The sequence below is a fragment of the Gobio gobio genome (assembly GCF_949357685.1).
Source record: "Gobio gobio genome assembly, chromosome: 6".
Taxonomy (NCBI): domain Eukaryota; kingdom Metazoa; phylum Chordata; class Actinopteri; order Cypriniformes; family Gobionidae; genus Gobio; species Gobio gobio.
This window is the reverse complement of record NC_137102.1, coordinates 20,224,462-20,251,739: the sequence shown is the minus strand read 5'-3', so window position 1 is coordinate 20,251,739 and position 27,278 is coordinate 20,224,462. Positions and strand designations below refer to the sequence as shown.

At 36.9% G+C, this 27,278-nt stretch overlaps 1 protein-coding gene across 1 annotated transcript in view; it reads right to left on the bottom strand.

The window, feature by feature from the left end:
• Window positions 1-27,278, bottom strand: part of arhgap21b (Rho GTPase activating protein 21b) — a 92,773-nt gene that overhangs the window by 37,694 nt on the left and 27,801 nt on the right. The window contains exons 3-7 of the mRNA XM_079818578.1: window positions 25,706-25,879; window positions 24,447-24,468; window positions 7,007-7,099; window positions 6,835-6,913; window positions 6,707-6,761 (exon numbers count right to left, since the gene is read on the bottom strand). Of these exons, the coding sequence (XP_079674704.1) occupies window positions 6,707-6,761; window positions 6,835-6,913; window positions 7,007-7,099; window positions 24,447-24,468; window positions 25,706-25,879 (423 nt within the window). The remainder of the gene's footprint in view (window positions 1-6,706; window positions 6,762-6,834; window positions 6,914-7,006; window positions 7,100-24,446; window positions 24,469-25,705; window positions 25,880-27,278) is intronic.

Below are 27,278 nucleotides of genomic sequence, written 5' to 3'. Positions count from 1 at the left end.
AGAGCAGTCAGCTGACTCTAGCTGATCTAATCTCATCTTTCCTGCCACTTCCTGTCTCTCTTTCTCTTACTGAAATCCATAAACCACTGCTCACTGTAGCATCCTTCACGCCTCTTATGATCAACTGTTACTGTGACTAATGTCACCAGAGACCTCAGATGGATACATCCTCCACCCAGCTGAAAACCCTGTTTAGACAGGCCACAGCATTTCCTTGCTACACTGCTACACGCAAGATTAAAACACCATCACGGCAACAGCTGTGCAGCAGCCAAGTAAGGTATGGAAATATAACAGCGGTGGTGATGTTAGAGATGAGGAAAAGTATTGGAAACCTGTCAAGTACAGTTACAGGTTATATTTAACTCCAAAAACAAAATGTATAAATTATATTTTGCTTGAGGAAAGCAAAACTTATTTTTTGATTTACAAAAGATTTACTTTTGACACTTTAGGACGTATCCTTTAATCTGCTCATACTGCATTACAGTTATGAGAATCACTGAGAATGGGAGTACCAGAATTCAGCCAATGTTTGTTTTTTTGTTAATGACAATTTGGGGAGAAATTAGTTTTGTATTTCAAAAAAATCTTAATTGGCCTACAAACCGCCTTAAGTTATTATGCAAAATGCTAATAAACAGTGCAGTTACATATATGCAGTAAAGTCCTCATTTTTAATACAGTTTGTCTAAAAATAACAAAAACAATTTGAAGTGCTTTCCTGATCCCCAGTATAATCAGTGATGATGCGCCACATCCTGTTTAGACATTAAGTCACCGACAGTAAACGGATGGGGGCCCTTTACGCCTGCCACTCAGAACTCAAAAAAATTATGTCAAATTGGACAGGTAGTGAAACTAAAGCACATTTCATCCAGGTTGATGAAGAAAATGACACAGCATTTTAAATGTAATTTCCCATGATCGACATTAAGGGTGCTCTGATTGATCAGGAACTGATCGTTATCAGCCGATAATAGCTTTATATAGTTTGATCGGTGGTCTGATGACAAAACTCATGAGACAATTTTTCTATACGCAGCTAAAAAAAATGTCCCACTACATTTACTGGTCTGGCAGTTCTACCAGGTGTCTGAAAAGGACAACAAATTTGCATCATCTTTGTGAAGAGCAGAGACATTGCAATGACAGCAACCCAGAGCAATGGGAGCAAGAAATTAGGGCTGTGATATTTTAGTGCATTTCTTTCCTTCACAGCGGTGAGCATTCGTTCCTCCCCAAAATCCCAAACTTAACATCCAAAATCAATTAGATCAGTGATTGTCATAAAATACATTATACTGCTGCTAAACTGCAGGATGTGTTCGATAATAAAAAGTTGCATAAAGCTGTCATTAAGATACAGTTCCCCAAACGACTGTCTGTGCGCGTGCTCCGAGATGGAGTAGAACGCAGACAAGCAAAGTGAACTCTGAGCTTCGGGTTCGCTCCTAAGCGGTTAAAAACACAGAAATACAGTGAGGAAAATAAGTATTTGAACACCCTGCTATTTTGCAAGTTCTCCCATTTAGAAATCATGGAGGGGTCTGAAATTGTCATCGTATGTGCATGTTCACTGTGAGAGACATAATCTAAAAAAAAAAATCCAGAAATCACAATGTATGATTTTTTAACTATTTATTTGTATGATACAGCTGCAAATAAGTATTTGAACACCTGAGAAAATCAATGTTAATATTTGGTACAGTAGCCTTTGTTTGCAATTACAGAGGTCAAACGTTTCCTGTAGTTTTTCACCAGGTTTGCACACACTGCAGGAGGGATTTTGGCCCACTCCTCCACACAGATCTTCTCTAGATCAGTCAGGTTTCTGGCCTGTCGCTGAGAAACACGGAGTTTGAGCTCCCTCCAAAGATTCTCTATTGGGTTTAGGTCTGGAGACTGGCTAGGCCACGCCAGAACCTTGATATCGTCGCTGCCCGATGAAACTCACGCATGTCCAAAACGGTTACTTTTCAGGAAGTGAAAAAAACACCGTATTTCAAAAACAGTTGAATGTAGCAATGTCATACTTGGTACGGCATCTTTACATGTAACCATATTCTTGCCAGTGTAATGATATAATCCACATTTGACCAAAATTGAGTTTAAATGGACATGCATGCATATTTTACTGTAACGGTGGTCGATACTCTCCTTAATACAGTGCAGTCGCCCTGTCCTATGTGCAGAAAAACACCCCCATAGCATGATGCTACCACCCCCATGCTTCACAGTAGGGATGGTGTTCTTGGGATGGTACTCATCATTCTTCTTCCTCCAAACACGTTTAGTGGAGTTATGACCAAAAAGTTCTATTTTGGTCTCATCTGACCACATGACTTTCTGCCGTGACTCCTCTGGATCATCCAAATGGTCATTGGCAAACTTAAGACGGGCCTGGACATGTGCTGGTTTAAGCAGGGGAACCTTCCGTGCCATGCATGATTTCAAACCATAACGTCTTAGTGTATTACCAACAGTAACCTTGGAAACGTGGTCCCAGCTCTTTTCAGGTCATTGACCAGCTCCTCCCGTGTAGTTCTGGGCTGATTTCTCACCTTTCTTAGGATCATTGTTTAGCTTCTTCCATTTTCTAATGATTGCTCCAACAGTGGACCTTTTTTCACCAAGCTGCTTGGCAATTTCCCTGTAGCCCTTTCCAGCCTTGTGGAGCTGTACAATTTTGTCTCTAGTGTCTTTGGACAGCTCTTTGGTCTTGGTAGTAGTTGGATTCTTACTGATTGTATGGACAGGTGTCTTTATGCAGCTAACGACCTCAAACAGGTGCATCTAATTTAGGATAATAAATGGAGTGGAGGTGGACATTTTAAAGGCAGACTAACAGGTCTTTGAGGGTCAGATTTCTAGCTGATAGACAGGTGTTCATATACTTATTTGCAGCTGTATCATACAAATAAATAGTTAAAAAATCATATATTGTGATTTCTGGATTTTGTTTCTTAGATTATGTCTCTCACAGTGGACATGCACCTACGATGACAATTTCAGACCCCTCCATGATTTCCAAGTGGGAGAACTTGCAAAATAGCAGGGTGTTAAAATACCCAGCTTGGTGAGAATTAGTTTAAACACCATCGGTTATGTTTTAAGTGAACTTAAAGAGTTGAGAAAATAGTCTCATGTGTATCAGTATATTGGATCTGTGCAAATCGGTCTTAAATGTAGTTTCAAAGGGCTTCAGAGGTTTTTTGCGATCCCAGACGAGGAATAGGGTCTTATCTAGTGAAACGATCGGTCCTTTAAAATAAAAACAATTTTATATACTTTTTTACCTCAATTGCTCATCTTGCGCTGCTAAGCGGCTCGCCAGTGATTGCGCAATCACGTCGAAACCATCACACTAGACGTAGGCGGAAGTACCGCCCCAAGCAAACATGCGAGGACTAATACAAACGACCTTTACCAAAAAAAACACTATTTTCAACTTCAAAATCGTCCGACATCGTTGTTTTACCTTTTTTAGCTAAAGGGCATTTGTATTAGTCTTCCCATGTGCGCTTTGTAAACACGGGTGAGGTACTTCTGCCTACGTCTACTGTGGCGTTTTCGACGTGATTGCGCAATCACTAGCAAGCCGCAGAGCAGCGCAAGGGGAGCAATTTAGGTAAAAAAGTTTATACATTTTTCTTTTTTCTTGAAAATGACTGATCGTTTCGCTAGATAATTCTATTCCCTATTCTTCGTCTGGCATCACGCAGAGCTTCTGAAGCCCTTCGAGGTCCTTTAAAACTGCATTGATTTGGACCTTCAACATTTTGGTTGCAATGAAAGTCAATGGTGTGGAGAAAAATCGTGGAATGTTTTCCTCAAAAAACTTAATTTCTTTTCGACTGAAGAAAGAAAGACATTTTCAACATCTTTGATGAGATGGGGGTGAGTAAAATATCAGGACATTTTCATTTTGAAGTGAACTAATCCTTTAAAGAGACAGCAGCCTAATATTCCTGCTCTATCATTATTAATGTTGATTAAACCAGAAAAGACAGAGAAAAATCCCTCATTGCTCTTCAGTAGATTTAGTAGGAATAATCTATATTTAATTTATAAAGTGAAGACTATGCAGTGTTGTTTTACATTTGAGTACTTTCTGTTGATAATGACTGTTTTTGTTTTTATTTTACAGTAATGTTATATTTGTTAAGCTCTAAGCTGTTCCTAATCACCTCTCAGAGAGGAAATGGAATATGTTGCATATTTCTCATCACTTAAAGGGATAGTTTGCCCAAAAATGAAAATTAGCCCATGATTTACTCACCCTCAAGACATCCTAGGTGTATATGACACTCTTCTTTCAGATGAATACAACCAGAGTTATATATAAAAAAAATGTTCTGGCTCTTCCAAGCTTTATAATGGCAGTTAATGGCTGTTTCTGTTTTGAAGTCCATAAGAGTGCATCTATCCATCATAAAAGTGCCCCACACGGCTCTGGGGGGTTAATAAAGGTTTTCTTAGTGAAGCGATGCGTTTGTGTAAGAAAAATATCCATATTCAAAACTTTACAAAAGGTAATCCTACGCTGGTGTATAAGTTTCGGTGACGAACGTGCTTGTGAACAGCATATGTGGTACATTTACTGGAAAATTTACCAAGTTTAACGTGTGAAAGCAGCTAGTGACTAGTGAAGTTCCCACGTGTGACATTTTAACTGGAAAACTAAAAACCCATATATTCTACAAGATTCTTTCATTTCATACTTAAACAATTAACATGCTTGTTATGAATGTTATGAGAACATATTTCACAAATGGAAGATTTCTCTTTTGTATTTCATTGTTATTCCACTACACCCTGCACATGAAACAGCAGAGGTGCTTTGAGAAATACCTTTGCCTGCTGCCAGAGTTCAAACGACGCTTACAACAGTAAATGGCATGCATTAAAACTTAATCTAAAGGGCAAACAAATGAGTGCAGGACTCCATGTGCTCACTGAGCTGAGCGAAATTGTGGACAGAATTAGAAAGCACTAAACACAGAAAGAGAGGACGTTAGGTGATTATTCACACAAAATAGTTAGAACAAGAGTCAGTGATCCGAATGAACCTAGATGAGTCCTACGTTTCCATTCTATTCCACTGAACACAACCTGAACAAAATGCACTTTATCTATAAAAATAAGTGTTCAAATATCAATGTTTAAAGGCATCATTCAGCCAAAAAATATTTATGCTTACATTTTTTAGGAGCACAGTCAAAAAATTTGAAGCACCTTCTGATCAATAACATCAACACAACATTCTCATTATGTGGTAACATCTGCCACCTTAAACTCATTTCCAGGGGATTTGTATTTTATTTTTGTAAAAGCCAGTTTTATTCCAACCTTATTAAATGTATGCGTCATCCTTTATGTTACATTCCTAATTTAAATGTTTAAGAATTTTAATTAAAGTATAAAATCAATCAGGGTATGAATAAACAATTGGGCTGTTGCCAATCAAATGAAAATCAACAAAATCCATCTTTGAGAGGTGTCACCGAAGCTGCATCTTAAGTGGCATTTAGGTGTATTTGCAGGCAGTTTAAGGTGGCATGATTTTTTATATAGAAATGAATTATTCATTTAAATCATTTCTGTACTTGAAAACTACTATTAAACCTACCTAAAAATCCTGAAAAGCACTGACTAACGGTTTACTTGTCTTTTATAATATTTTAAATGTATATTAGTCAGGCTAGTATTTTTTGCTGTGTTATCAACATTCGAATCGAAAATTTGGCCAATTTGAAATTTCACTGGTTTCTGAAATTTGTTGTCATAACCTTGTTTATTAAGGTTGCATGGGTCAAACACAATGAAAACAATAACTATTTAAATGTATTTATTTATTACTTTTTTGTGGTAGAGCCAGTGAAAATTTTGAACCACTGCCACAACCAGGCCAGTAGAAAAATCCTTAGCATTGAGCCCTGATACAGCACAGCAGTTCTGTATCAGACCTCTGTGTGTGAGAGAGAACCCATGTGCCAGGCCCCAGCTGGCATCTCTCTCCCAGCTGAGCGGCTGCTTCAACACAAACAGCCTTTCATGAAGCGAGAGCTTCCATCCTGTCTCAGAGAACATCCTGCTCTTCACCTCTACAAATTCTGAATTTCCTATCAAAATAGAGCATGTTCAAAAGTTCACAGCAACTGAAAAAACTTCTATATCAAAGATGAATTAGTGATTAACGCTACAGTCAATCTGGGACATATGATAAAACAACGGCACCATTCATGAGTCAGAAGACCCAGGAATGCAACAGAGAATAGAAATTTGACTGTAATGGAAAGTATAAAAGAGAATGCAGGGCAGATGAAGTGATGACTGCACTACAGTTATGTGTAATTGAGGGCAGCTGTGATGGTGCAGCAGTTTGAGGCTCGCTGGAGAAGGACAGGCTGCAGTGTCCTGGTTAGCAGTCCCAGATACAGAAGCACTCTAAGGAGCGAGAGGAACCCGCCTCCCGTCTCCGAAATGGGTCAGCACCTTCATTTCCATGGGTGCGATTAGAACAAGTGCATGAATGCAAACTCAAAATATAGTGCATCATTAGAATTATGTATTCAGAAGCTTCTGGCCAGTTTTATTTGAAGTAAGTAACATGTTTCCTAACCAGACACAAGTTCCCAACAACAAAGTCAGTGCAGAAAATCTGAAAATAAAATTCTTTAAAACAAAAATACAAAAATCTTACCAGCTGTAGTATATCTTCATCTTTTGGCATCACACACAACTCCAGAAATGTATGACTGGAAGTGGAAAGAAATATTTAGGACCTCAATCATGACCTCATCATCTAATTGAATTATAACACACTCTTACCTGTTCTGGATGAGCCCTATGACCTGTGAGTATGTCTTCCCAATGATGCTCTCGCTGTTCACTTTCACTATCCTGTCCCCTGTTGAGGTTCCATTATCAGGTTTTAGATTATCAGACATCGATAAGCAAAACAAAACAATGGGCTGTACATTTGAAGAGCTGGTGTAATTACCAGTGCAGAGTCCGGCGCTGTGAGCGGGCCCTCCCTCTTTGACCTGCTTCACAAAGATCGTGTCCATGGGCTCCAGTCTGTTCCGTGGTCTCCCTGGCAACAACAAAAGCAGCAGTGTCACGAGTGGCCCAGATCACAACAAACCAGCGCCAGGAAGAACCGAGCGGTCACAAGATCGAGTCACAAAATAAATATTTTAATCACACCAGTTTCAAAATGAAACGTTTAACCCATCAATACAGTGGAAATGCTGTGACTTCATCTAGAAATGACCCAGCATTCAATGTGACATCCCTCAGCCCCCTAAGGGAAGCGCTGTACTTGGCTTCATTCTGACATAATATGCCAGAACATAGATCACAGTTCTAACAGTATAACTAACACAACAGATTCCCTGAGGATGACAGCTACAAAACGCTAAGACAGTGGCCCATGTCTACTTGCATTGAAAGGAATGAGGATCTCTCCACAACAGTCTATTTATTTGTTCAATATCTCTCTGTTAATCTACTGAATGGGAAATAAACCTGTAGATTCTACATAATAAATGGACTGTCTGAAGTCTGACACTGATTGCCTTAATTTGCTTTAAGCATGCTAAATCTTAGTGAGATCACTAAAATATCCAATAGACCAGTCAACCTCATTAATTGACTTGACTACTCTGGTTTTGGTCGACTAGTCGAAAATGTTTACCCGTCCCCAATTTGTTTTTCCACATCCAATCAGTTTGTACAGACAGTTAGCATCCGGTATATCCACATTGATTGCTATAGTAATGATGTTAGTACAATGCTAAGAGAATTCCTTCTTTAACAACAGATTGTGTAAAAATGGACTACACATGGAACTACACACACAACAGCACAATGTGGGTGACATTACAGAATAATTCAAATCCTGCTTATTGATTTAGTTTCTTTCATGATTCTTTATGTATATTTGAGGAAGTATGGATAATGATTGGCCAACAATTCTAACTGCATTAACCTCAGAAGCATGTTGTCAAATTATCAAATTGTTTCTGATCTATTATAATCACATTCATATTTAACCGTTCGCAATTATTGCTTTGCAGCCCTTGTTATCTTTCCTAACCCAATAATTCTATTTTTTTGTTGGAAAATATAAATTACCATACTACTATAGTATGAACTGTTTTATAGTATAAATTTTCTTCACTCAAAAGGTAGCACAGACAAGGCATTCACACCACAAAAAGGTACATTTACAACAAATAACAAGAATCAAAATGTAGCAGTTTCCACAAAAATATTAAGCAGCTACTGTTTTCAACATTGATAAGAAAAAAATACATGTTTCTTGGGCACCAAATCATCATATTATAATGATTTCTGAAGGATCATGTAACACTGAAAACTCAGGTAATGCTGCTGAAAGTTCAGATTTACCATCACAGGAATAAATGACATTTGAAAATACATAAAATAGAAAGCTTTTCTTTATTTTAATATTTCCCAATATTACAGTTTTTACTGTATTTTTGATCAAATAAATACAAATGAGCATAAGAGACTTCTTTAAAAAAAATTTAAATAATCTTGCAGACCCCAAACTAGACTGTAGATAAAATAGATTTTGCTGCCCGTTTGAACAGTCTTAGAACCACACATATGTACCCAGAATTCAGAAACACAAACAAACCCAACCCACTTGGCATACGGATGCTTTAATCGCTTTCAGTATTTTCTGGAAATAAAGAATGGAAAACTGAGATCTGCGATCAAATAAAAGAGCATAACTGAGCTGCAGGTCCATATGTAAATCAGAGATTAGAGACAGAAACTGCTTCCAAAAGGGCAACAATGAGGAGCTCATCAAGAACATTTCAGTCACTACTTAATGTCCCATACCGGGCAACGACATCTGCCTCGTAAAACTGTAATGATTTCAGTCACCAGACATGACTGAGTGTGCTACAGGTTGCGATTGCGTGTTTCTTTCTTTTTACTTGAGGTCTTGCTTGTAGAGTAGAGCTGCACAGTTCTGGATAAATTGAGAATCACAATTTGAGATCACGATTCTCTCACGATTCTTAATAGACAACTAAACAAAACATGAAAATAGGCTAATTTTCCAAGTCCCTTAGAGTTAAACTGTTGAGTTTTTACGTTTTTGAATCCATTCAGCCAATCTCTGTATCTTGCGGTAGCACTTTTAGCATAGCTTAGCATACATCATTCAAACCGATTCGACCATTAGCATCACGCTCAAAAATTACCAAAGACTTTCAATATTTTTTCTATTTAAAACTTGACTCTTCTGTAGTTACATCGTGTAGCCTACTAAGATCGACGGAAAATGAAAAGTTGCTATTTTCTAGACCGATATGGCTAGGAACTATTCTCTCATTCCTGCGTAATAATCACGGAACTTTGCTGCCGTACCATGGGCGACGAGAATATTTTTGGTGCCCCAAAAAACAAAATAACGACTTATATAGTGATGGCCGATTTCAAAACACTGCTTCATGAAGCGTCGGAGCATTATGAATCAGCGTATCAAATCAGCGATTCGGAGTGCCAAAGTCACGTGATTTCAGCAGTTTGCCGGTTTGACAAGCGATCCGAATCATGATTCGATACGCTGATTCAAAATTCTTCTCGTCGCTTTATAATATTAATATTGAACCACTGTACTCACATGAACTGATTTAAATATGTTTTTAGTACATTAATGGATCGTGACTGTAAATTGCTTTGCTCCCTATGCAGGCCTCACAGAGCCTTCAGATTTCAACAAAAATATCTTAATTTGTGTTCCGAAGATGAACGGAGGTCATACAGGTGTGGAATGGCATGAGGGCGAGTAATAAATGACATTATTTTCATTTTTTCGGTGAACTAACCCTTTAATATCAACATTTACAAATACATTTTCACATTTTAAAGTTGTTTCTCTTAACATATGTTAATGGACTATAAACCAACCTGAATGATGAAGTATACATAATATACATATATTTTTACAGTACATTTTCATGGTTCAATACGGTTTCAATTGTTGTAGTAAAGTTCAGCACTATTTTATGCGTTATGTTTGTTTTCATTCAGTATCTATTTAAAAACAATATTGGTTGATTAATTTGTTATCAGTTAATATCAACATTTACCAATACATTTTTAAATGTTTAAGTTGTTTCGCTTAACATATGTTAATGCACAATAAACTAACATGAATGAACAAGTATACATATTATTATTATTATTATTATTATTAAGTACTAATATATATATATTATATATATATATATATATATATATATATATATATATATATATATATATATATATATATATATATATATATATATATATATATATATATATATATATATATATATATATATATATATAAAGTACAGTACAGTTTCATGGTTCAATACGGTGTTTCAATTGCTGTAATAAAGTTCAGCACTATTTTATGTGTTATGTTTGTTTTCATTCAGTATCTATTTTAAAAACTATTGTTTGATTAATTGGTTATCAGCCAGCGTGGGCCAACCTACTTATCGGTCGACCTCTATTAATATAAAATAAATTCAACTAAAAATACTTCTGGTTATTTGGTTACATTTTAAATTGAAGGTCAAATGGAGCACATTGCATTGTGGAATGGGATGTAGTGTGTTTAGTTGTATACTGCACATTATGAAGAATTTAGTAAGTCGTCTGGGAATTCAGTTTATTGACAATTTGCACACTATGCACAGTACATATTTAAAATACTCCAGTCACAATAAGAGCAATGTGATCATTAGTAAAGATTTAATGCGCCATCTTGTGTTCACTGTCATACACTGCAGTTTTCAAAGATTAAAACTTGCACATTTACCTCAGGAATATGAAGAAACACCCAATATTGCTATGTTTATTGCATTTTGCTTATACTAGTGAACAAAATATTAACCCAAATCTGATCTGGTATCAGAAATTATAGAACATTCACAATAGAAGTGTACCACTGTGATAATAAATGAAAGCCAGGGAAAAACATCCATAAACTAATCCCAATGGCTGCTTTGTCAGATTTCACTTCTAATATGGTTGTGGCATAGATGCATGTCAGTTATGCAATCCGTGCACTGGAGTTCAAGTTTCCTTCTGTAGCTGAGAACATGAAACAATGACTCACTCTTATACTGTCCAAAGCAGATGCATGGCAACATGCAAAAATACAGACACAAACTATTCTATGTATGTGATGTGTTGTGCACATACAAAAACTAAAACCAGCAGAGAAATACACAACTACAAACCTGGAATCACATATTCAGAGAGATAAAACAGCCCTGAAGACACTTCTGGCTCTCACACAACATGCAAATTTAATATTTTACTATTACATATGCTGGTGTAAGTTCAGGTTGTTGTATTTTTTTTAGGTCTAACTATGTTTTGCATACAAAACTAGAGGCACTTAGGGATGTTATGTAATCTAGTTTGGACTCTTCTAGGTAAAGTAACTCAAGTTTCTTTATGCACTAGTGCTCTCTTATAGACTAAAGATTGTCCAGATGATATCAGTGTAAAAAAAAAAATTATTATAATGCTTTTTAGCCATGCTACATTAGGCACAGTATTATAAACCACAACAGAGTATCACTTCCTGCTTTTTAATGAGAGAGCTAAAAGCATACAGTGGAAGAGTTCAGATCATGAGAATGACATGAGAAGGTGTGATATTCTTTCACTTTATGAATTAATTCTTTCTTTTATATTTTGAAGAAACCCTGAAATATGTTGGTCAAATACTTGTTCTGACTGACACAGAAGTATTTTTTTTTTTTCGGGAAAGATACTGGATTTAGACTAGAGATCAAGACTGCCATTAAAGCACCGCGTCTGATGGGAAATGAGTAGGCAATGGTTTTCAAAGATAAAATATCTTAAAGTTTCTAAACGTTATTTAACATAGCAATTAATGTACAAATTAGATATGTTACATAAATTCTTGATATGTAGTTTAAACTTGGCACTACAGATGGAGTCACGTAATCCATCAAGTCGTGTCCCAATAAAGACATAACTTTACATTAGGGATGCACTGATATGAAAATTTTAGCCGATACCAATAACCGATAACCAATAACTCTATATTTGAAAGCCGAAAACCAATATATGGGCAGATAAATCTAAATACATTTTTTGATCAACTTTGAGAGCCTGATTACAAAAACAAAAGGCTCACATGAAAAGCCATGTCCCAAACACTTCAACACAAATCAAACATATACAGTAGCCTAGTCTGAACCAGTGTAAGATTCCTTAACTTTTCAAATTAATTTTACACTCCTATGGCCAACTTACTTTATTAAAAAAAAAAAGGTAACTTTACTATAAGGTTTAATTTTTGTTAGCATTAGTTAACCAACAATGAATGAACAATACTTTTACAGGATTTATTAATCTTAGTTCATGTTAAATCTCAACATTTTCAGATCCAAAATTGTTTCTGTTAACATTAGGTAATGCACTGTGAATGGACTGTTAATAAAAAACAAACATTTTATTACTAACATTAACAAAGGTCATTGCTCTCTGTTTGTTCGTGTTATGCATTAACAAATGAGACCTTATTTGTAAAATGTTACAAAAAATGATATTGCCTGACAAAATAAAAATTAAATGCCTAAATACTAATGCAAACAGGTCATTGGACAACATTACTTAGGTTGCATATAAAGTGTTGCACACATACGGTAAAACCAAGTGTCGTTTACTCAGCTGCACATAATAGCACCAAATTAATAAAAAAAAAACAAATGAAATATATTGACCCGCGTTCTGTTTTCTATCAGGCCCGTGCACGTTTGTGATGACATAAGTTGAGTGTGAAACCAGACCAACGCTGCGGAGGAACAGAGGAGAATCACGCTTGGACCGCAGCAAACATGCCGAGTATAAAACACCCTGAGAGTTGATTGACAGCTTTTAGGTGCGTTATTGGCAGCAGCACCCTCTGGTTACATGAACGCGTCGCCACCACATCAGCACCGAAAACATAGGGATTTTTTACTATAATCGCACAACCTATTCGATATTATATAATTAAATCAACTAATCGAATATTCGAAAATCGTGACTCATCCCTAGCACATAACTGTATTTTTTGGATCTTTTAAGTTTGAGAGCAATGAACTTTAAATGGAGGGACAGAAATCTCTCGGGTTTCATAAAAATATCTTCATTAGAGTTTGGAAGTTAAACGAAACGATGTAAGGGGTGAGTACATGATGACAGAATTTACATTTTTGGGTGAATTATACCTTATAAATACATTAAGCTGAGCCTTGGATAAAACAACTCTATATCACGAATCATATCATTTACATCAATGATACATAGGCTATTGTCGCATTATATCGAAGACAGTAAATGATAGCCTAGTCTTACCAGACTCTCGTACATTTCATTTGTACAGAGAGTCTGGCCACCCTCCATTGACAAGCGTTAACTTCCTTGAAGGCGGGTACTCTGTTGAAGTTTAAAACTATTGGATCTGCCCAGAGCCACTCTGGATCTGCCATAACCAATTGCTAACGTTTGGTCGTGACGTATGTCATGCGCCGTTCACCTCTGTTTCTCACAAGGAAATCCGTAAAAATAACTGTGCAGATTGTGCATGCCACCTCAGTGATAAAACCTAAAAGTTGTGCATTCGGATTGTGATTTATTCACAGTGGAGGGGAGTTTTGTGATCGGGAACATGCTGCTCACGTGGTCCGTAACATGATTGCTGTAAATAAAATGTCATATGCTTGGTATGATAAGAATAAATGCTGCCGTAAATAACAGCCTGATTCAAATGTTTAAGTGCTTTTCTTCTTTTTAGTTTTTGAGCGATGATGGAATATATTGCTCTTGTAAAAACTTGCCAGCATTTAAAGAAGTAAAAGTCTAGAAATGCATCCGAATTGTGACCCCGTCTGTGAAACCCCGGCTAAAGTCGCATAATCTGATTATGATATATATAGCGTCAAAGTAGTCATAGCCATAAAAATGACCAAAACAGGTAATATGCGTTTATTGCTGTAAATGATAGATTATACCAAGGGCTTTGAGATGCAGTACTCAATTTTTAATTTATAATATTATAAATACTGAAATTAATGATTTTATTGAAGCTACGTTTTATTATTTTGCACCAAAAAATACCGGACGTGGGCTTCTTAAATATTGATTTGAATCGTCTCTGTTTACTTTCGACGCAGACACAACTCCTGATTCTTATATCATTCGGTTCAGAAATGTATTTTTTACAATTACAAAGTGCAAACAGACCATAATATCAATCAGCACGACCAACGATCAGGTCAGTGTTGGGAAAGACAAGGAAATGGCGACTTAAGTCAGGTTCCGATTTCTGTATGGATTTCTTCGTGTCATCACCGACATTTCAGGAACAGCTTATTTGTTTTCTAACTTCACCTTCTGCCTATATATCCATCTTATTTTAAAGACATTTAATGGCTGCTAAGTGTCTAAATAGTTTGGTTTTTGGATGCTGATGTGCTGGGTTTATGAATTCCCTCTCTGACAGGGCGGCTGCGGCACGCGAAGCGCAAGGAACAGAACAGCTGATAGTTTAATTAATAATGATTAATATAGGCCTACTGTTTTTTGTAGGCTAAATAAAGAACCCGTATTATATATCAATATAAAAAAGTTGCGTATGTCCTTCGGAAGCAAAGCTCTTGCGTCTGATGTTTTGGTTTCGGTTTGTAGCCTATACGAATAGAACATGCATGAATGAGAACATAAAGTGCAGGACATGCTTTATGTAGGCTAAAAGACCATGAAGAGCCATGAAAAAAATCCTAATGAATCATAATCTAATCGAATTGTGAGACAAGTGAAGATTCACAGTTATGACTATCTGCACAAAGTTTGAGACTGACCTGTTAACTTGGTAAGGCATTAGGCGTAGTCCTGGATTTACTCCAAATGTTACACAGTGAGATTTTCTATGGATGTTTTATATATTAATGGATAATAGGCCTAATAATGACATTCTACTGAGATTTCATTTTACTAATAAAGTTATAGCCTACAAATCATTAGAGTGAACTGACTTGGTAAATCAAGCTCTTGTGGTGCCCCCATTCGTTTCAATGTTTCACGCTTTTTGGACATGCACATCATAATAAATAGACTTGTTTTACAAAACTACAAATTTTCCCATAAATGTGTCCTATATCACTGAAAATGGGAGAATCTTAGCTTTAATGTGGTATATGGCACATAGTCAGAATAATAATAGTTAAAATGTTTTATAATTTTAAAAATAAGCTTGATTTTAACATTGGAATTTCTCAAAATCATGATTTTCTGAGGCCGAAATTCAGCTAATTTTTTACATGATCTTACTCAGTCAATTTTAAAGATATTAAAGGGATAGTTCATAGGGGTGTAACGATTCATCTACTACATCGATGTATCGATTTATTTTCCTATGATCTAACTACATCGATCTGTGCTCGGCAAGTTGGCCTTCCGGACGACATATATCGATCTAACATCGTTTTAAAAGGTAATCAATCGATTGTATCGATAATAGGAAATAACGCATTGGATTTTAACACGTCAGACTTTATATGGATGTTTTTTCTTAGCACTTTTAATGATAAAGGCGTTAAACGTTACTCGATTCAGTCTGCCTATCTGTGACATCATCGCAACGCACCAGCAGCCAGCAGCGCTAAGAAAACAAAACATAGCATGGCGGATGGCAGAGGAGAAGCCACTGAGCGAGAAATTATCAAGCCACCAGGAGAAAGAGCTACCTGTACTTTCAACCCTTGCTTGTTACCTGTGCATTCCTGGCACCAGTGTGCCAGCAGAGCGAGTTTTTAGTACTGCTGGCGACATAGTGAACGCACAGAGAAGTGTTCTGCAGCCAGATCATGTTGATATTTTTGAAAAAGAAATCTGTAGAGTCATTGAAGAGTAGTTGGTTACATTTTATCTTTTGTTAAATATTGTTTGTTTATTAAACTGAGAGTAGTAGCAGGATCAGCCAGTTTATTCAACCTGAAGAAATGTTGGTTGCACTTTGATATTAATAATATTAGGGATGAAACGGTATGGAAATTTAACATCACGATTATAGTGACCCAAATTATCACGGTTATCAATATTATCACGGTTTTGTTCAAACGAGATGAAAGTGTTCAAAAAGAACAGATGCGCACACGTAAAACATTTCAACAAGTTTTATATTTGAAATTCAACAAACAACAAATAACTAAAGCAACTCTAAGCACTTTTTTAAGATAGATTCTGTGGGATTTATTTCCTTAATGGCCGTCGTCAATAGCAACGCATAACGCATAAATAATAATAATTTGTCGTAAATATAATCTCTAATATTATCTCTGTAAACATATTCTCAAGAAATATTCCCATCAGTGTTCAGCTATGATGCATTTAAATCAAGCATATTTTGTGTTAGAGCCCAAACAGTATCCAAGTGAAATAATGCATATCCATATTTCCATATGATTTGACAGTTTATTTGATTAAATATCAAAATGTGTGCATCATACCTGACACCTAAATGATCACTTTACAGTCAGTTTTATGACTCATTCTCTTCAAATGCTAGTGAAGTTTGAAACGTGTATAACGTTACCAATGTTGTATGTAACTTTAGAGACGGTCCCTAAATTCGCCTGCGTTATGCCAGTCATATCAGATGCGCTGTGGTTCTGCTGTGTTTTTTAAAACCATTTTCGCTGCTGAAATAGAACAAAAACAGTCAACCTCTGTATGATGAGTGAATCTCTTGCGTACATCGCACATTTATCTCTGCTTTGAGTGTAATGTTAGATTTCAGCGAGTGACAGCGGCGCGCGCTCTGAACATAACTCCGCTAATCTGAACGCCTCTGATTATGAGACATTGCATTCATAAACTCAATAGAAACACGTGTTTATAATGCGCAACGCGATTATAACAGATGGCTTTTGAGAAGACTATTATAAGTTCAACAGCCAGAGTAACTAGTGTGCAGCCGAAATAACGTTACACCTGCAAATGGTGGTTGTTAATGTCAAGCCCTGATTATCCCTTAATGTCACCCTAGTCTTGATTGAATTTGTTCGTTCGCTTCACATTATAATTTCCCAGACGTAGTTTTGGTATTGAAGTCAAAGTCCACTTGCCTTGCGTTCGTAGTTTTGAAGTGTTTTCCCCATTACAGTGACTTTCTTCTGGCATGTTCTGCAGACAAGGTGACCATCTTAGATTAAGTTTCCCTCAGGACTTTTGTAAAAGCCAAAATATGACAACACCTCAGATTTGGTCCTTTAAGAGGGCTGAACAATCCCCCGAGTGCTGTCACTGCCTTCTGACATTTCTTCTCATTCAGAAAACAGCGCTGCGTCTGCGCCAGACTGACGCTGACTGGACAAGACTTACCGCGAGTTTTCACAACCGTGATAAATCACACGCGGTTTTAATGATAATAAAATTTTTAACGATATTACTAACCGTCACTACATTTTATCGTGGTTTATCGTGACACCGGTAATCGTTTCATCCCTAATTAATATTGTATTTGTATTATTTTAATGTTGAAAAACAACAGCAAAAGTAGCAGGTAAACCTACTATTAATTAAACCTGAAGAGAAGTTAGTTGCACTTTATTTTTGATATTAATATTGTAATATTTGTATGTTGGAAAACAAAAGCAGAAGTAGCAGGTTAACCTACTGTTGACATGTTGGTTGCACTTACTGTGCTTTTATTGAAAATGTATTGAATATTGAAAATGAGAGCAGAAAAGGTTAACTTCCTGTTAATTCAACCTAAACTGTTGGTTGCACTTTATTCAAATAAAATTTGAATGCATTTGCCATTAATTGTTGTTTACTTGTTTGTTTATATCCATAATTAATTGATACCTGATTCCCTTACAAGAATCTAGGAAACTTTACCTGCACTGACCAGTATCCAGATATTTATTTCAGTCACACAATTTTTGGCTAAAAAGTTACTGAATTGATTTCAAGTCACTGAATAGTTTCGGATCGTATCGTTCTAAATGAACCAATATCGTCCTTGAATCGTATCAACAACCTCAAATCGTGATACGAATCGAAGTTAAAACGAATCGTTACACCCCTAATAGTTCACCCAAAAATGAAATTTAGCCCATAATTTACTCACCCTCAAGTCATCCTAGGTATTATTGACATTCTTCTTTCAGACGAATAAAATCTGAGTTATATTACAAAAGTCCAGGCTAATCCAAGCATTAGAATTGGATTCATAGTTGCTCTGTTTTTGAAGTCCATAAAAAATGCATCTGCCCATCAAATAACGTGCTCCACGCGGCTCTGGGGTGTTAATAAAGGCCTTCTGAAGCGAATCGATGCGTTTGTGTAAGAAAAATATCCATATTTATAACTTTTTCAAGTAAACTTTCGGCCGACCAGCTTCCCTGTTCAATTTATGGAAAAATTGTTGAAAGTTCCCCTGCCAATCGGAAGACTAACGCGACCAGGTATGCTCGTCATGACGTCACGGCCGCATCTTGAGTTTCACTTTCAACATTCAACACTTTTCCACGGAAGGTGGTCGGCCGAAAGTTTACTTGATAAAGTTTTAAATATGAATATTTTTCTTACACAAACGTGTCGGTTCGCTTCAGAAGGCCTTTATTAAAACCCCAGAGCCGCGTGGAGCACGTTATTTGACGGACAGATGCACTTTTTGTGGACTTCAAAAACAGAGCAACTATGAATCAAATTCTAATGCTTGGATTAGCCTGGACTTTTGTAATATAACTTTCGTCTTTTTATTCGTCTGAAAGAAGAATGTCATATACACCTAGGATGACTTGAGGGTGAGTAAATTATGGGCTAATGTTCATTTTTGGGTGAACCATCCCTTTAAGGTTATATTTTCACAGAATGTTCTTTACATTATGTAGGGTGATTTTATGTATAAAACAGTGAATGACAAAAAAATGACTTTAGCTGGGTTTTCACAGACAGGGTCACAATTACCGCGAAACCGCACGGTGCTCTGCAGTGGTCAGAAATGACATAAACAGTGAATTTTGAAGTGATATATTCTTGAAAACTCAGAGATGTGTATTCGGACAGCAATTAAATTACCACACGACCTTGGTGTTTGTCTAAAACAGTAGGTAATTTGGCCGGGATTTTTACGAGGGTGGTGGGAGACAGACGGCATTAATATCACTGACTAGCCCCTATAAATGATGACAATACCTCCGACCTAGGGCTGAAACGATTCATCGAGTTACTCGATTAACTCTATTTCAAAAATTCTGCCTCGAAGCCTCGTTAAATTCCTATGACGCGCACTATACGCACAGGGATCTGATTCACACGGACCGCTGTTCAATGTTCAGGAAGCACACCATAGCGCGTGATACATTTTGAATTTAGTTGGCGCGATGGCGGAGAGTAAAGAGGTCCATAAACGACAGAGAATGTCTAAAGTTTGGGATCATAACATTCTTAAAAAAAAGAAGAGAACAAGGTGCAATGTGTCAACTGCAAAGTAGACCTGGCACTCCACAGCAGTACGACTTCAATGGTAACGTAGCCTAAGCCTATACATTGATGTTCGCTGATTTTAATCCCATACTGTATTTGTAGCGATGTCGTGATGCGGTTTGACTAGATATGATGTTTAGCTTTGATGTTTTTAAGTAGTAAACGTATTCAACGCGTTCAATTGCAAGAGAGTATAGCCTAAAAAAAGAACCCCTTCACACACACACACACACACGCATACACCCTCGTCTCTCTCACGCGCCAGTCAGACCAATCGCGGCAATGCATCACATATGCTTAAACTTTTATGTAGCCACGCAACAATAATTTCAGCATGCGTTCACTGTAAGCACCCGGACATGATGTTGTGACGCGATTTTTCGAACAGATGCTTCACCTAAAATGCACTGCAATGCAAGTGACAGGGCTCTACATAGCGACCATTTTGGGCGCATTTGCGCCTGAAAATTACTGCGTGCGACTGCGAAAAAATATTTAGGCGCACCGGTGCGAGTGACCCGATTGCTTCTCATGAATATGTATAATCGGAATAAAAACTAGAAACACTGACTGACTGAGCAACTGTTACGTTTCGTGCTGCAATCAACTGCTTTTCATGCCTTCTGTCAGCGGAGCATGTGCAAAAAACGTGTGCGACGGACTAACACTTCACAGATTAAAAGGTGAAACCACGGTCTATGAGTGAAACGGGTGTGACGCGGCCATGCACTTACTAGACGCCTCGCGCTGATGTTTCTTTGCAGCCAAACTTAACTAGAAATACCACATTGGGATTATCATAAACAAGGTCGGAAATTAACAGGGGCTTGGGGCAAAAATGCCACCAAAAATGAATTAATACAAAATAATTTAAAAACGCTCCTGTATGAGTTCTTGATTTAATCTTTATCAGCTGCAGTCCATAACATTTATTGTGTTTAAAAATGACTAGATGCATATGAGTGAGTACATCATGAATCCATTTTCCAAACCGTGTTTTTATCTTACCCTGAATCACTACGGTACACATATAATAAGTGTTTATATTCTGACTATTCAATTCCAGTTTGGGTCGCAGCGCTGCGGAGGAGCACAGTCCCTGCGTGACTCGCCATAGACATAAACAGAGAGAAGTAGCTCCGGCTGCAGTGTTCTTCCGCGAGACGCGTGCATTTCTGTTCATTAGCGCCAGAGCGCCAAAAGTTACGGATTGCTATTGCTCCAAGTATTGGCATGATTGCAAATGTGATACTGATCTTGTAAAAAAGTCCAATAGACAAGTTGATATTAAGTAACAACGTTTTAGCCACAATACTGTTTATTTCGTGAAAATCAAAACTACACCAGTTATGCATCTACAAGCGTTTCGATCAAATGAATCTGCGTTTGAACGATTGAATGAATGACTCCGACATAGACTTGACGCCACCTACTGGCTGTTTTATTTTCATATTTATACGTTGCATGGACTTTTTATTTAAAATATAAATATTTTAACTAAGTTTAAGTTTAACTTGTACATAGCCTATTTCTAAATTCAAAAATTTAAAACATTTATACAACATTATTTACCCATGAGCTGCATGTAAATGTATCTAAACACCACTTCAGATAAAGCTTCTGTGCCACTTCTACTTTTGATGCTGATTTAATTAGATTGGTAACAGTCTGGTTGTGTCTTATTGCTCTAACTGAATTTATTGTTTAAATTAACATTTTAAAAACAACTTTTCTATTTTAATTGAAGAAATTGACAAAAGCATTATGCATACATTTAATAAGATTAGAAAATATTGCTCTTATAATGGTAAAAATTCCCCTGGGCATTAATTTAAAGGGACAAAGATCGTCCTGTAACGGGAAAGTTATAATTGGAATACGTGTTATTGATCAGAAAGTGCTCCTAAATTTTTGACTGTGCTCCTAATTTTTTTTAATTAGGAGCACAAGTGCTCCTCAAGAAAAATGTTAGCGCAGAGCCCTGAGTGATGCAAGCCAAATGCAGCGTTCTATTGAAAATTAATGTATGTATTTCTGCCATACCAAACTGCAATGAAGCAACTGGTCTGACTGGGTTGACACTCACGCCACACACACGTCTGGTTCACTATCTTTGTGGGGATTTTCCATAGACGTAATGGTTTTTATACTGTACATAGGCCTATTTGGTCCCCACAATGTAATATAAACAAACACACACACACACACACACGGTTACCATAGCAAATAGACTCACCCCAGAAATTATATATAATTTTTTAGTAGCCTAATGGTAAATGCTGCAGGTGTAGAAATCTACAAAAAAGATATTTACTTTGATGTACAGCATGAAACCTGTTGTGCATGTTAATAAATTAAATTGCTTTTCCTCTTCATTTTCGTTATGCATTATTTGTTTTGGTTGTTTAAAAACACACAAAAATTTTTATCCGATTAATCGATTGATTAAGTGCTAGATTAATCGATTACAAAAAGAATCGATAGCTGCAGCCCTACTCCAACCCCATGAGAAACAGTTACCGTCCGAATAGGGCTTCAGCCAACTCCTTCACCACTAACGGAGCGAGCTGGAAAGGCTTTAACTTCTGAATATTCGGCAGCGGTGCCACAACGGAATGAATGGCTTCGCTCGCATCTTTCTCCGCCACCATTTCTGAACTACAATTCAAACTAGTGCACAACATCAACGTCATCGTTTTCAGCCACTCCCTCTATTCGCTGATTGGACCGGTAAAAATTTGTTCGGAGAAAACCTAAGAATATACCGCAGTCCCAGCGGGAGTACTGAAGGAAAATGAAAATTGAGCGGAAGTATGTAGGAGGGCGGAGCCAGGCTAAGTAAATTATGTTAAACAATGATTAATGTGTTTATAGTTCATATCACACACCATATGGACAGTAACTTTCACCAGCAAAAAATAAATAAATATAAATAATCATAGCTATATATGTGGAAATCAATCATCTCTGCGTTTACACAGATAAAAAGTGCTCTGTCAACAGGCATTTCATAATCTAGACTGACAAAAACATTAAGGTTCTGATAACATGCCAGATGAGATAATTGCGCTAATGTATTTGTGGTTTTGTTTATTTTTCTAACAATGCATATTCCAGCATATTCCATTCGCTTCACTTTTTAGCCTATTAAACAACACAAACCTTTTAAAACCAACCAGTTTTTAACCAAATGCTTTTATTTATGCAAAATGATAGACCCCCCTGTCATTTATTTATGTTCTCCATTTGAAAACATTAGACTTTGTAAATGTATTTTGTCTAGTTATTACTGCTGTGTTGTTATAAATAAAAAGATGCAACTGTGAATACTAAACACTAAAGTATCGCAAAGGAGTAAGTATCGCAAAGGTTTGAAACGACATGAGGGTGAGTATATGACGACAATTTTGAGTGAATTATACCTTATAAATACAGTAAGCTAAGCCTTGGATAAAACTAGCTCTATATCGCAAATCATATTTACATCAACGATACATATCGCATTTTTATATCTCGATATACGATGCATCGTTACATCCCTGGAAATCACAGTATTGAAAAAAAAAAGTGTTAAAATAGTTTGTTCAGTTCAGCGCTGTTGTTATAACTGTCAAAAACAGAAATAAAACTAATAAATATCGGGTTCTGTATATATCGATAATCAGGCACAAACATGCAAATATTCAGTATCGGTTATGAAATAACAATATCGGTTGATCTCCAATTTAGACAATCATTCCAGAACCATTATGTCCTGCACCTGGTGAATCTCTACATTCTTTCACAATCAATAAAACCAAAAATTCCAAACAAATGTTTTTTCCTCCACATATTCTTCATTCTTTATCATGAATGCAGCTTGTCTTTGAAAGTTCCATTATGTGTGGTTTGTTGAAATGCCATGAGCTTTACAGCCTTACTGTAATTTAGAACAAATAAATCTATGTAGGTCACCGTTTGTTAAGTAAAGAAGTCAAACAGACAGGACTCAATGTGAGAGATCCTGAAGCAGATTTAGAAGCCTGTATTGCTTTAGAGAGGAAGCTTTAAGGGAGATGAATTTAGAGACGCAACTGGGCAGGTTTTAGCCACCCAAAGCGCCAGAAGCACTGTTGAAATGTCAACAATGCAACAACATGTATATTCCTAAATTGACAGCAGGATGAAAATACAGCAAAACCAGATCAAATATACGTTTAACAGTCAAGCTCTTTTGCAACAAAATGGTGCAATCTTTAAAAACACACCTAAGGTCAAAAGTTCAAACAGTAAAGGGGGAGAGGTTGAGCAGGGGAAAGAATCCGGTGAGTTATTTCGGGCAGCTATAGATGGTTGCGCCGAACCATGTTATGAGAGCTATCGCGTAATGGGAGGTGAATAAAAGTCATTCCTTGAGAGAACAACTGCTCTGATACAAACTTTTGGGGTGCTAGATTATAAGGAGGTTGTATGAGTAAACGGAACTCTGGTTTTTTGTATTAATGGTCAAGATCCTCAAGTCAACTTTATAAAGGATTTATTCGGACAAAAGGTGCATCCCAGTTCGCATGCTTATGCACTATTCTAAGCCATGTTGTAGTATAAATAGTGCGAACAGTGTGATCACACTGAAAATTACACTGTGCACTTCAAATACCCAGATAATACACTTAATTAACCGAAAAAAAACAAAGTGTGGAATGTTGGACACTAAACTGTCACAGCTTTCCCTACGTAGCAGGGTTGGGGGGTTATCAGACACCGATGCAAGATGACAAAACAACTTTCTAAAATTCATACACTAGATGGTAGAGTGCTTAGTGCATGGTATAAGTGCATAGTGTATAGTATGTAATTTGGGACAAAACTATAGATTACGTTTTATGTCAATAAAAGTGATAACTTACCTCTGTGACCATGGTCTTCATCCTATAACAACAAACAGAAAAACTAAATTAATTTGTATGTTGAAAAATATACAAATAATACTATGCTAAGTAGTAATAGGCGATATAAACGATATGCAATATAAACGATACAAAATTGGCCTACGATAGAGATTTTAATTCTATTGCACTACGCATGCGATAATGCATGTTGATGATGCAATCTACCCATGAAATTAAGAGCCACACGCATCATCATATTCGTCATCTTGAGTAAACATAGCTGAAAGCGAAACGGAGGAAATGGTGAAAAAGACCGGTGCAATATCCATTATTTGGACTTGGTTCGGATTTACGCCGTCCGACAAGCAGCAGCAAACTATACTCTGTAGAGTATGTGGGGCAACAGCGCCAGCTAAGAGAGGTAACGCAACTAATCTGTTCTACCACCTCAAACAATTGCCTAATACTGGAAGTATTTCCCTAATAGGGATGTCACAAGTACTGGTACTTCGGTACTGCAATTTAAAAAATGTGACGATACCAGCAGTAGTGGTAGTACCGCCTCCTGAGTATATTCGGTACCGGCAGCTGCGTTCAGTCGCTTCCGTGTTTATCTAAGCGCAGGGCTCCAGACTGTAGCCGAATATATACTAGTGAAATACTATTTAAATATTACTCCTGCATGTTCTGCATCTGCACACACACACGCACGCACGAGACACTCGCTCGCTGTCTTCGTAGTCTCTGCCGTGTGTCACTATATGAGGATGCGAAAGCATTAACCGTCACTTAAGAGAATTTACTGTTTCATTTCAGAAAACTGTCATATCATGAAATGAACACAGGCACTCAAAAGGTCTTCACAGCAACCCGTTAAAATAAAAGCTTGGTTTAACATGAAGAAATTGACAGAATATATTGGGCTACTGTTGTAGCCTACAGTAGATTTAGCTACGTCTCTATGTAATAATAATTTGTCTCTACTAATAATAATAATTATGCCTAGATGGTTGCTTATTTTTCACTTGATCTTTTTATAGACAATGTTTACTTTAAACAGCATACAGCCTTTAAATATTGATGTATTATTTACTTATGATTAACATCATAAATAATAAACGTGTTATATTAAACTTAAACGTATTATTTATATATTGTGATATATATCGCTATCGCAAGAGGCTGCAATGTATATCGCAATGTGGATTTTAGGCCATATCGCCCATCCCTAATGCTAAGATGCTATGAAATTCAATGAATACAGCAATGAACACTACCTTAAAATTGGAGTGCACCGCAGACTCTGGTGGGTACACAATGAAGTGACGCAGAGTAAAGCCGAAGCCCTGTGAAGTGCGGCGCAGTCGAAGCATCTTAGGCCCTGGCCAGGAAAATGGCTCTTCCTCCAGCTGGAAGAGCACTCCTGTAGAATCATCCTGATCCACCACATCCTAGAGAGAGAAACACATAAAACCATGAGCAAGAAGTGGGAACATTGAGTATAACAGATTATGATTTCTCCAACAAAAAATAAAGGAAAAAATGGGAAATGCTTCATTTTAAATGATCACACATACAATAAAAGTAAATTACCATATTTATTTATATAGTCAAAACAATTTAGAAGAGTTTTTAATAAGACACAGGATGGATAACTAATTAAAAAGTTCACACTTTAGATTAGGGTCCAATTCTCACCATTAACTACATAGTATAATATAGACACACAGACAGTCAGAATGCGCCATCAGAGAAGCGCTAATTAAAAGTCACTGATTCCATCTCTGAAACACCATTTTGGGGCGAAACCAAAAAAAAATTGCCATTCCGAAAACATGAAAAGCTCCATCTGGGTCTATTTATAACTGGTAGTTTCTGAGAAATGACCTGATCAAACTGTACAGATCCAAGACATATTGCCACTGACATTCACACCAGTGAATCACTTTTGTGAGCAAGAAAGCACTGAACAAGAGCTCTTCTGCCTTTCATAAGCAGAAGCAGTGGATAACCACATCCCGGAGAAACAGCATAACTAAAAAAATTAAAAAACCTTAAAGGTCCCATGGCATGGCATTTTTCTATTATTTTATAATGCTTCCTGAGGTGTACTTATATTGTTAGTATGACTTTTACATCATAAAATGTCATAATTTAGAAATAAAAGGCATTTTTTATATACTGCTGTTTGCCCTGTGGCTGACTGCCCTGCTTCAAGAGGCGTGTCTGCTATGAGACTTCAGTAAAAACGCCCACTGTTGTGATTGGCTGACATCTTTGCATTTTAAATGAGCGGAGGGGGCGTGGTTTAACGAGGTCTACGAGGCACGAGCAGGCACGAGCTGCTGCCAGAGAGACGGATGGACCTGAGTTCACTTCACATCAGTTCTCAGCATGTCTGAACTGTTGTAGTTACAGCATATACTTGAGGTTATTAGTATATTTCTAGTCGGAGGGACTGTCACTCATGTCAGAAAGTTAGTAACTTTAGTAAATTATGGATCAGCGCTGACTGGAGACGCGAACCGTTTAGAACGATTCAATCCGATTTGGTGAACTGATTCGGTTCACTAAAAAGAACTGGTTCAAAAGAAAGATCGTTTGTGAACCGGGCATCACTAATGTACCAGAGACGGAGCGATTGCTAACAAAATTATTTATAGTACCTACTGAGTTATGAGAGCGCTGTCAGTCAGCGCGAGTTTATTGTGTTTGTATCTGAGAGTTCTGAATAAACACGAGTCCCAGTCACACCGAGTCCGTCTTCATCATTATTACCAACTTTGTAACACATGCAAAGTACCATTACAGCTGTCGAGATGAACGAGTTACGAGTAAGTGTTGATAATA